Genomic DNA, 12,251 nt, shown 5'->3' on the forward strand with positions numbered 1-12,251 from the left:
GGAGGGTGGTTGAGCAGCTGTACACAATAGGACGCGGGGATCCCACAAGCCGGGCTGCGCTACCTGTAGACCCCACTTCCCCCATGTGAGCGCCACGGGATGACAACCACAACACGCCAGAACCACCCCCCTCCGAAAGGAGGCGGGGTTACGCCTTCAGCCAATCAGGACCCGCGAGCCCCGGGTGTCCAACCTATGGGGTGGCTGTGGCCGTGCAGGGGGAGGACATGGGTGGTCCGGGAGGGGCCGCGTCCGTGGGAGGCGCGCACGTGTCGAGTCCGGGTAGGTGGGGAGTACTAGAGGCGGCGGGAGTCCAGTTCCCGGGGTGCGGGCTCTGCACCCCGGCGGCCTTCGAGTCCAGCTGCCCAGTGCCGCTCGTGCCTCGTGCTCGGCCGGCAGGACGTGCTCACACCGAGGACGACCCGTCCAAGGTGTCTGAGTTCCCCGCGTTAAGGGGACGGTCACAAATAACAACAATAGTACTGAGCGCGGACGAGGCAGGGGGGAAAGTTTCCGGCCCGCACCCCAGCGGAGTCCGCCGAGGCAGGGAGGACGAGGGATGCAGGGCGGGAGGATGACAACCTGGAAAGAAGGGCGCAGCAGGAGGGCTGCGGGAGCGGGACGCGATCCCGGGTGCGGTGCCGGGGGCGGCGGGGTGCGCTGTCCAAGGTGCAGGGGAGGTAGGCGGCGCGCGGCGGGCGCGGAGCCCCGAGCCAACACGGGCTGGCGGCGGCGGAGGGAGAGCTGTCTGAGGCTCCGGGCACCCCGGGCTCGCGAAAGTGACAGGGCTGGAACTGGGGGAGGGCAGGGAGGGCGCGGGGGCGCTGCGCCGAAGCCCCGTGCTTCCGAGCACCCACCGTACCAGCCTCACCTCTGGCTCCGTTCCCCTCCCCCCCAGCCCACTCCCCCCGGAGCCTCCGTCCCGGTGCCGTGGCGGGGGCGGGACCCGGGAACCCAGGCTTCAATCCCGGACGCCCCGGGGATGCTGCGGGCCCCGGAGCTGCTTACCTGGGGCCGCGGAACCGGGAGTGGAGGCAGCCTGCCCCTTGGAGCCGGGCGCCGGGCGCGGCGCGGCGTCCTCCTTCTCCGCTTCTCCCGGACTCCGTCCCGGGCACGGAGCTGCGAGACGGGGCCGGGCTGCAGCTGCCGTTCCCTCCGCCGCCTCCGCCGCCGCTGCCGCAGACGGAGGACGCCCCGTGGCGGCTGGAAGCCTGTGTGAGTAGCGGCGCCCGAGAGTGGGCTCTGCCGAGGGGCGCTGGAGACTCCGCGGCTCGGGGCGCGCGGGCGTGCGCACGCGCGCCTGCGAGTGGGAGTGTGTGTGAGTGTGCGCGCGCGCGCCCACGGGGTGGGGGCGTCGCGAGAGGAGGGGGAGCGAGGCCGAGATGCTCGTAGGGACCGAGGCGAAATTCTTCGCCCCCGGAAATCCGTCAACCCTGGGAAGGAGGATCGAACGCGCGTCTCGCCTCGGGGAGCTGCCCGCCGGGCGGCCGCGGAGGAGGAAGGGAAGGCGGCGCGCGCGGGCTCCGGATCCGAGCGGGGCTGAGCCGAGCGGAGCGCGCAGCCACGGATGCAGCAGAGGCGGCGCCCGCAGCCCACTGTCGCGCTGCCCCCTGTAGGGAGGGGCCGAGCCGCTCGCTCCCGCCACCGCTGTCCGGACTTCTTGACTGGGCGTGGGGGAACAGAAATCGGGACCCCACGGTCACCACTGCAACCTTGGGGGCGCTCGGGCCGCTGTGGGGCCGAGCCGAGGACCCGGGCGCACGTGCCCGATTTCTGGCTGGAGCTGGAGCGTGCAGGGGCTGCGGGCGTGGAGTGGGCGGTGGAACCGGGCCCCGCGCGGCCCACCGCCTGGCCTGGGTGGAGGATACGGGGCGGGGGAGCGAGGGGGAGGGCTGGGGAGGGTGCGGTCGGCTTGCGCGCTCGCGGGGCGTGGGGCGCTTCTCACTCCAAGTGGAATGTTGCATTTCTTCCCCCTCCGGAGGCCACTTTCCCTGCAAGTTATCCACTTCCCAGGTAAAAGTGCCGGCCTCCTTTGTTCGGATTCAGCTGTGTAGGCATCAGATCGGTGCCTCTTGAAGTGAGGCTCCGCCGAGAAGGGTCCAGCGAGGCCGGCTAGGAGCCTTGGCCCCTTAAACCTACTCCCATTCATCCAAGCTACATTGTATAGCTTAGCAATAATAATTTCAAGCACGTTTACATGCCCTCCCTCCTTAAATACATATTGTCCTCGCAGTATCCTTCTCCATGTTTATTTTTAATTTTGAGTGCAATTTTATTCATCCAAGAATTTCTTGAGGGGCCCTAAGGTACTTGAAATAGCCTTCCTGTCAGAAACCCCCTGGCACAGATCGTGGTTTGCATCCTCTTGCATGCTCTCTGGTACTGAGCACAGTACCGTGTATTTTGTGTGTTCTCTATAAATGTTGAATGAATGACATTGTTTTCTAGGTCCACATATCCTGGAGGCAAAGACTTGGATCCTGGGAAAGTCATTACTAACCACCAGGCTTGCTTGATTTTAACTTATGCGATTTCCCTGTGTGTGGCTGTTTTCCCCTCTGGTGGCCAGAGCTCCAGTGCAAAGAAAGCCAGCAGAGAATACTGACCCATTGTGCAACCTTTCCAAAGGGTGCAAGCAGAGCGCGCTCTGCGGGGAAGCCCACGGGTACCCTAGGTCTGAGGAGGCTGAAGTGTGCTTTACTTCAGTCCCTCTCCAAACAGGAATGTCGCCATTCATTAGCAGTTTATAATGTCCCTTCTAGAGCAGAAAGACAGGAAAACAGTGTTAAGAGAAATGCCCCTTTCTAAAAGCTTGTCAGGTACAAGCTTTTCTCTGGTAAAGAGCGTTGCTTCATAGCCATTGCCAATACACTCAGGGTCACGCCAGACACCTAATTCTGCTGTAGCACCAAGCCCACATTCTTCAACCTTGGCAGGTTTCAACCATCCTCTTAGAAGCAAAAGTCCTCACTTTTGCATTCCATGCTAAATTCCAATCCCTTTGAACTTGGGCTCTTCAGTGAGCTGCTTCTCTCTCCACTCCTGATATCACAGCTTTGAAGTAGAACGGAAACAAAGTGAAAATTAAACATGGGTTTATTTGGGTGCTGCCCTGTGTTCTGTAGTGGGGGTCCCTTTAAATGACTTCCCTTCTGTCACTCAATTTACAATCTTCTTAGAAGCCATTTATTTTGTGTGATATGGAATTCATGTGCTTTTTTGTTATGTTGAAAGCTTAGATATTTACATTTTTTACTTGAAAGGAAGCTCTAGAATGTACAGGAGGAGCAGAAAAACTCTTGGTACCCAAAATGAACTCGACAGCCAATCTTTAAAATGGGTATGAATCATAATCTTCCAAAATCATTTTAAAGCTTTGTTTTCCTTAGAAAGTTCCCTTTAGAGTTTCAACAGTGTCCCACATGCTTCTCTTACTTGGTGGGACGGATGGAAGAACATAGCAAAGCCATCCCCTCTCTGACGACCACCCAAGGGAGCAGTCTTTTCTTTGTAAAAATAAATACATTCATAAGAAGCCAACATTTGCAAAGTAAGAATCTTAATATATGTTAATTTAAAAGATAAATAGAAAGAATAACAACCTAAGATACATCGTATTTCTGACCCACTTAAAGATAAAAGTTTGAAGGAGCAGCTAGGATTAAAATGCTATAAACCATAATTCCTCATGCTACTTAAATACTAAATAATAATAAAAGGTACTACTAAGAGATTCACTTTCATATGTTGCTATCAGTTGGGTTGAGACTCAATAGCATAATTATAAAAGTCCTATCTTTCTTCCTAAAAAGGGAATGTTCCTTAACATAACTGATTTTTTCAATCTGCAGCAATGCAAAAAACTAGTCAAACATTAACTTCCTTAAAAACACAGGATTGGAAAAGGGCGGAGTGTGTGGAGAAACACTTTAAACTGATTTGACCACAGCTAACTACTCTACCCTGTCGGTCTAAATAAAAAGAACAAAAGCCTTCTACCTCTGAAGACTGGTAGATTTAGGCTGTGAGAGGTACCATGAATTCCAACATCAGCTTCTCAGGATGGGAGCAGATTGCCCCAAATTCTTTGAAGTGAGAAGGCAAGGACCGTTAGCTGAAGTGCTGCTGTGGGTTTAGTGGTTGTGAGCATGCATCAGGACACAGGTAATTTCCCCCATAATTAGGTCACAGATCACTTCGCCTATTAGAGTTTTAAATGATGAAAAGCACCTTGACCTGTGCCCAAACACAGAGTGCCAGCTCAGTACAGAGCATAGCACAGGAGCAAGAAGTGTCGTCATCCTGTGCGTAGTCATGCTTTTGTGCATTGCTTTATTCCAGACATTATTTAGGGTAACAATTCTGACTGGACATCACGCATCTTTAGGAAAATCAAACATGAGAGAAAAAAAGTTATAATTTCTCCCAAGCAAAAGTAGGCAGGTTTTCTTAGTTATCAGTGCTGACATTTCAGATGCAGGGGTTTATATTAGATACCAATGGTTCTTCATAGTTTATGGACTTACGGGTTTCCTAAAAGCTGAAGAAAGCTATGGATCATCTCCTCAGGAAAATGAACATATGAACGTACAAACAATTTTTGAATATAGTTTGAGGGAGTTAAGGGAACCTCCTCAGAAGCGCAGGTTAAGGACCCGTGTTTCACATCGATCCTTTACACATTGACATTTATGGCTAAATGGAAATGAATTGGTAGATTTACTAATGTCCTCGCTTCTATTTTTAATCTAAAGAAGATGCATAAGCAAATCAGTAAACCGAACAACTTATTTATTGAGTACCTACTTCATAATCACTTCTGTTCCTCGCACCGTGGTTATTACCACTAAAGGATAAAACACAATCTATCTCTGCCTTGAAGGAGCCTAAAATCTAGCTATCACTGTTCTTGGAAACAAAAACAGGAACATAAGACTAATTTATCACTTGACCAGGTACAACAAACTTCCATTTGAATTACCAATACGACTTAATGAAGCTGTTTGTTAAATAAACACACCATTCAGTGGAACATTATTAGTGGCCAATGTCTACATGCACATTTTCATATTCACATTCCCTGGTAGTAATCACTTAGATTATCACATGATGTATAAAGTAAAATCTATTCTATTGCTGTATTCTGAATTCTAGATTTGGGAGAGGAAGGAAATTACTGACAAGAAAAAATGGGCCATGCTCTCAATGGCAGCTATGGATTACCTATCACTGGAGAGCCCCGGGCAGCACAGAATTGAGTAGACTATGCTTGAGTTTACATTCAACTGAGAAAAAATTAGTAGAGCCACCCATGTATTTTTAAATTTCTATATCTACAAAGACCCAGTAGTCTATTCTTGGAAAATTTTAACATTTTATTATGCCTCTCCTTAAAAATTTCTTAATTTTTACCTTCTCAGTTTCTTTTCACTTATTAATACAGAATTATTTTTGGTTACTATAACATTTATAAATACAACTCCTTCACTCAGTTCATAACAAAATTATAAGGAGTAGAAAAGCAAGAATACAAGGAAACAAGAAGTTCAGTGTTTAAAAGCAACGCGACCGTGAACCTCCCTTTCACTTACAGGGTGGCACAGACATAAAGCCAGTCACAGAATTCGAGCTATTGAAAGCCAACCATCCATGTATTGAATATTTTACGTACCCTGCCTCCTCAGGGGCTGCAGGGAAACCAGGACCGACAGCCACATCTTTTCCCTTTTCCAGAGGCAGCCTCAGTGTCATATAAAAATAACACTGGGCACCAAGTCATAAGATCCAAGTTCAAATCCTAGTCTGGCCAACAACTAGTTGTAAGACCTCGGGCAACTCACTTTCTGAGCTTCAGTTGGGCCTCCTGTATGAAGTGGAGACTAACAACTACCTTACTGAGGAAGAAAACTACATGAAGTAGCTTTTCCTTCTTCCTTAGTGCGAGAAACGTCCCTCATGTTTTAGAAGTTCAGTAACTCTTCGTGTCATCTTGGGTGAAAGTCAAAAGTGTTGGATAGATCATTGGAACATGTACATGAAGGGAAGCTCTTGTAGAAATTCTGGAAGCCTTTGTTAGATTATAACTGAAAGGATGTTGAACTGATTTGATGATTCTTGGGAGTCCCTTCCAAAGATATTTTAAGAAAACCACAGACAACCAAAAGTTGGCAGAAACAGACACACGCAGGAAATTGTGGGTTCCCTAATTCTAGAGGTGCTGTCATTCTATAAATTCTGCTGCTGTTGCAAAACCCAAGCTTTTGTGTTCATTTGTTTTTCATTAGTCTATATTTTCTTCATCACACAGATTCTGCTTCTCCAATGGTACTTTGCCCTGCTAATTTAGCTATGCAAAAATTTATTTTACAGAATAAAACCAACCTTAAAATGTCTTTATTTGAAACAAAAATAGTTCACTGTTTTACCCCCCTTAATTGTAAAAGCAGTGTGTGTGCTCATTGTGGGAGGAGGGGGGGGGTAGGCAATACAGAAATGTATAAAGGAGAAAAAGTTGCTGTAACATCACCTCTCAGGGACCAACCATCATTACTATGTTGGCATATACTCTTCCAGACATTTTCTTTGCATAGGTTCTTTTTTTTTAAAATGTCATTCAAATCAAAGTTCAGCCATTTAAATTCTAGCATTTTAGCAAAAAGTTACAACACTTTCAGAAAAAGATTCAAAAGTGTCCTTTTTCTTTTTCCCTTTCATGGTCTTTCTTTCCAAGATGGGCTCTTTGTTCAGCAAGTCCTTTACACTTGTCCTTTTGGTTTCCCCACTTCTAACAATGAGTACATGTTAATGGTCCTTTTAAAACTTAATCTCACCTTCAGCTGGCATGTTCTGGAGTCACAAGCCTCTCCTTGGCCTCTGGCCATTCTGTGGATGCTTTGCATTACTTAACCTCCACCCCCAAGATGAAGTCCAGCTCTGACCTTGGATCTGGTACTGCATTCCGTGATGGAGCAGAAAAGATTCTCGATTTCAATAAGTAACCAGAGTGTTCTACGGAGTGACCATCTACTGGTTCTGCAGAAGGTGAGCCTGGAGGTAAGTTACTTGAGTTCATGTTTTATGTCAATTGCTGCAAGCAAAATTGAGGAGGTTTGTTTTATTTTGCTTGTAAGAATCCAAAAACAGTGCTTAACAATGCAAATGCTGGCTATAATTCCAACAGAATTCCCTACTTTTGCAATTGGGCATGTTCGCTGTTTTACCCAGGAAGCTATGGTTACTAATGAAACATATAGCAATATTTATAATTTTGCGAATGTGCTAGTTGTACAGAGGGCCACTGATGCCTTAGTAAAACAACCCCAACCCAGCCTGCCCCATTCTGCAAATCTAAGAGACCAGGACCTCGGGTGCTATTTTTAAAATGAAACCTAAATAATTGATGGTAGGAAAGAAGGAAAGAAAGAAAACAAAGTGAGATTAATTATCTATAGTAGCTCTCTGAAGAATATACACCCTACATTGTGAATTATGAAAGTTTTAAGTAAGTAAGTTACCATCCTGTATGTGCAACTCATATAAAAAAATAATGAGATAATAAAATGCAATATGTGAGAGAAGCTATAATCTTGGAACTAGTTTACAGTACTTGGCATAACAATATGCATTAAAAAGCTTTGGAGAATTGATAGCATGTCTCTGGCATTAATCAAAGGAGAGAGTCATTATATTTAGCAAATCAGAGAATTTCCGTAACTGCAAGTGTGTCCTTATTGCACAGGATCACTTATCTTTATTCTCTCCGGTGCTAGATGTCACAGATTTCTCTGTGTAGGGCCAGCTTGGGCCAGGAGTTGCCTTGGACAGAAAGAGGTACCAAAGTCTTTATTAAGAGATACCAAGTTTATACCATTGCATCTGAAAGGCGAGGTGAAAGTAGAAACAAAATTTGGAACTAGGAGACAGGATGAAGCCAGTGGTCATGGGTGTTGAGTAGCCATATAGCATCCCTCGTATGCAATACCTGGCTTGGCTGAAGTTTAAAGAGATGGATGCTCTCCACTTCCTTTTTTTTTTTTTTTAATTCATTCTCAAAAACCAGCCTTTAAATTAATGTACTAAAACCATCCGTATTTGACCAGAATAATTAAGAAAAATGCTAATATATAGTATGTTGTACATTCTTTAACCTAATCTTCAGAAATCAAAACCTCTAGAATAAATATTGATATTTAACGGTAAAATAGAGAACACAGAAGGAGTAAAAATGTGGTGAGATTTAAGATCAGACTGAGCTGGATTTGTATCATGGGTCTATTGCTATTTCAGTGAATTTGCGAAGTTTTATTTTTAACTTAGAAACCTCAGTTACCTTATCTGAAAATAGGGATAAGTTAATACCTACCTCTTAGCTCTATTTATGAAGATTAAATGAGACAATAGTAAGCATTTCCTTATTCCTTAATGTTGACATGCCCCTAGTGGTTACTGGGAGTATATAGAATTTACCCTCCGGGATAGTTAATTCCGTGTTTCCCCAAAAATAAGACACCCGGACAATCAGTTCTAATGCGTCTTTTGGAGCAAAAATTAATATATGAGCCGGTACTATATTATATTACATTACATTACATTACATTACATTACATTACATTACATTACATTACATTACATTACATTACATTATATTATATTATACCCGGTCTTATAGTAAAATAAGAACTGGTATTATATATTAATTATATTTATTATATTACATTATACCCGGTCTTATAGTATAATAAGACTGGGTCTTATATTAATTTTTGCTCCAAAAGAGGCATTAGAGCTGATGGTCGGCGAGGTCTTATTTTTGGGGAAACATGGTTTTATGTGTCAACTTGACTAGACCGTGGGGTACCCTGATATTTGGCTAAACATTATTTCTGGGTGAGTCTGTGAGGATGTTTCTGGATGAGATTAGTATTTGAACCTGTAGACTGAGTAGCCGATTGCCCTCCCCAATGTGTATGGGCAAGATCCAATCTGTCCAGGACGTGAAAAAAGGGGAGAAAGATAGAACTCCCTCTCTGCTTGATGCCATCTGTTGTTCTGGTTCTCAGGGCTTTGGACTCTTACTGAAACTACACCACTGGTGTTCCTGGGCCTCCAGCTCGCCGACAGAATATAGCAGTGCTTCATAATCATGTGAGCCAATGCCTTATAGTAAATACATACATCATATGTATATAAACACAGTTGACCTTTGAACAACATGGGGGCTAGGGATGAAATCAAAAATCCATGTATAACTTAAGTTGACCATCTGCCAACTTCTATCCATGTATTCCCAACCCCTTGGATCGAAAATACTGTTTCTCATGTGTGGTTGGTTGAATCCATAGATGCAAAATCTGGAGATATGGAGGTACAGAGAGCCAACTGTATATTTATTGGAAAACATCCACACATAAGTGCACCCATGCATTTCAAACCTGTGTTATTCAAGGGTCAACTGTATGCATATCGGTTCTTTTCTCTAGAGAACCCTAATAAACCATCTTCCTCCACAAAATAGACTTTTGAGTCCACATGTCTGCTTTCTCTATATTTCTTTAAGATGTCAGCTATCTCTTCTTATTTCTATCAGTGTGACTGATTGTAGATGCTTCTCCGCTCAAAAGAGAACTCCACTGGATAAAATTGGGAACATCTATTTTTCACTACAGACTCCTTTTACTTACTTCCCATGTCTAGATATATTCTGAATAAATAAAATATTATTAGAATTCAGTTTGCAGATACATTGATGTCTAAACAAGAACAGCCCAGCAGAAAAGGCACATATCTGTCTTCCCTCCTTCTCAATCAACTTCCTACCCTTCATATCGCACCATATAGTCACCTATTTAAATCAGTTTCCTGTGATTTCAGCAGGCATGAAATAGTTCCTTGGCGCCAGACCACTCCTAAAGCTTTTGAAACTGCAAACCAAGCCCCAAACCATGAAGATCTCATCAAGGGGTTGCAACCTGTAGGACCTGGCCGGAAACATTCATCAGTGAGTTTTATATTATGAAAATCACAACACAAGTTTTTGGAAATAAATGAAATCAAGTTATTTTCCCATATTTAAGATACTCTAAGAGTCAAGTTTTCACATGCAAAGATTCAGTCTGTATATTTATATTTCTTAATCTGTTGCATATAAGGGATTTGATAAGGGATTTAATCGAAGCATAAAGAAGAGTTTCCTGACAAAGTGATTGTATCCAAATTGAGTTCATAAGAAAAATGGTGGAATTGTCCTCTCTGAAACTCTTTATAAATAGGTCTAATTAAAAGCATTCATACACAGTACTTCCTGGAGGCAGACATTGATGATCAATAAAATACTCCTCTCCTCAGATGATTCTCTGAAACTGTAGAATAGAAAATCCAGAGCACAATGTTATTTTCATACATTTTGATAGTTTTATTCCATGGTAAGTATAGAAGAAAAATGAAAAGAAGTGGAAATTGGCCTTTAGCAGCTGTTTTAGTGAGACAGTCTCCATTTTAGATTTCTAGAATGGAGACAGTAGTCTAAGAGAGAAGAAGCAAGAGTTTGTTCTTATTGTTGTAAAAGATCTTGTGTTAAAATGTTCGTATTGTGCTGGGGTGGGCGGGGAGGGGAGCAATATGCTAAATGTGCTCATCTACCTGCTATGGACTGAATGTTTGTGCCCTCCCCCACCCCGCCTCATATCCTGAAATCCTTACCCCCAATGTGATGGTGTTAGGAGATGGGGCCTTTGGGAGGTAATTCAATCATGAGGGTGGAGCCCCATGGGTGGGATTAGTGCCCTTACAAGAAGAGATGGAAGAGTTCATTCTCCACCATGTGAGGACGCAACGAGAAAACCACCATCTGCAAACCAGGAAGAGCGTTTTCACCCGACGCTGGATCTGCCAGCACCTTAATCTTGGACTTCCTAGGCTTCAGAACTGTGACAAATAAATGCTTGTTGTTTAAGCTACCCAGTCTATGATATTCTGTTCTAGCAGCCAGACCCTACCCGAAGAGTTATTGTAGTTGGTGTTGTCTTTTACCCTAACTTTGGCCAAGGGGCCACGTAGTAAGCTGTTCTTTGACTAGAAGACTATTTGAATTAGCAGGAAATCATTAAAGTTGTGTTGACAACAATGCATAATTATAGGAACCTTCATAGGTTTTACTCATGTTGCCTTGTTATTAATACGGAATCATGTTTCATTCTTAAAATGGAAATGTCAATTATGATTTCCATGACTTTGTGTTTTGGCTTATATTAAGTTTAAAGCCATTGTCACTCCCGTTTCAAATTTCATGTTGCATATGAAATAAAATTAATGCTTTAAACTTTTTAGTGACTCTCACCTCAGTCTCTTTTTTGAGCACACCAATAACACTGTGAAAGTAATGTATGCAGCACATATGCAGAACCACAATCCACAATTAAACCTTCACACGGACATTCCTTAAGAAGGTCCTGTTTGCACAGAATGACCTTTTCACAAAATCCTTCTAATGCCTGCCTCGTTCTGGAAATCAATGGAACTGACTTGAAAATTCTGCAACTGGAATAAGAGGAGGGGTAAGAGGGACAATGCTCCCAAATTCAATCTGTGCTTTGAATTTGCTTTTTAATTTACTTTCCAGGTTTCCTTTTTTTCAGCCCATTATAATTGTGCTTTATTTTATACTGTTGATTTATTCATGTGAAGCAAAGATGGAAAACTCATCTCAGAGTTAGAAAACCTGGGTTCAAGCCATGGGTCTCCCACTTACTGTCTTACTTTGAGTAAACTACCAACTCCTGTCCAACTTTTTCGTCTTTAAATTAGAAATGATTATGCCCATCTCACACAGTTATTACAAAGATTAAATTGTTCACATAAAAATTTTGTGAAATCTAAGGCATTATATAAATGCTAAAATATTCAGGGGGGTTTTCCTGCAGTTGTTACTATTTAAAAATAATATCTTCAAAGCTAAATATAGTACCACAATCAACCATGAGTTGAAATACTTGGCATAGTTTTTAGAGTAAACTGAAGAATCCACTTGCAAACTCAGTTGCTATTTATCTCATGCCAACACCAGTGTTGGACTCAGCATAGTGTAAAGCATATAGTAATACATTGCATATACGGGACTTAATCTGTTCAGCACATCTTGTTGGACCCAAGTGCCCCATGTGTCATTTATTCTCTTCTCTTTACTCAAATTCCATCTTTTCAATCTACCCGTACCTTTCTTCTTGTTTTACGTTACGTGAGTTAGTTTTGCACAA

General features: G+C 43.9%; 1 protein-coding gene across 6 annotated transcripts; it reads left to right on the forward strand.

The window, feature by feature from the left end:
* Positions 1 to 204: 204 nt before the first annotated feature.
* Positions 205 to 11,324, forward strand: LOC109457133 (uncharacterized). 6 transcript variants are annotated; one of them, XR_016019262.1, is made up of 4 exons: positions 205 to 282; positions 6,837 to 7,053; positions 9,060 to 9,144; positions 9,874 to 11,324. XR_016019262.1 is itself a non-coding variant. In XM_088793021.1 (2 exons), exons 1-2 carry the CDS (start codon positions 560 to 562, stop codon positions 6,904 to 6,906), a joined length of 726 nt encoding a protein of 241 aa, XP_088649147.1. In that variant the 5' UTR covers positions 293 to 559; the 3' UTR covers positions 6,907 to 11,324. The 6 variants fall into 6 exon arrangements, 1 of the variants encoding a protein (XP_088649147.1); XR_016019259.1 differs by lacking the exon at positions 205 to 282 and adding an exon at positions 293 to 1,215 and having other exon boundaries at positions 9,871 to 11,324; XR_016019260.1 differs by lacking the exon at positions 205 to 282 and adding an exon at positions 293 to 1,215.
* Positions 11,325 to 12,251: the final 927 nt, after the last annotated feature.

Source organism: Rhinolophus sinicus, chromosome 16 (assembly GCF_057876585.1).
Source record: "Rhinolophus sinicus isolate RSI-liver-muscle chromosome 16, RSI-T2T, whole genome shotgun sequence".
Taxonomy (NCBI): Eukaryota; Metazoa; Chordata; class Mammalia; order Chiroptera; family Rhinolophidae; genus Rhinolophus; species Rhinolophus sinicus.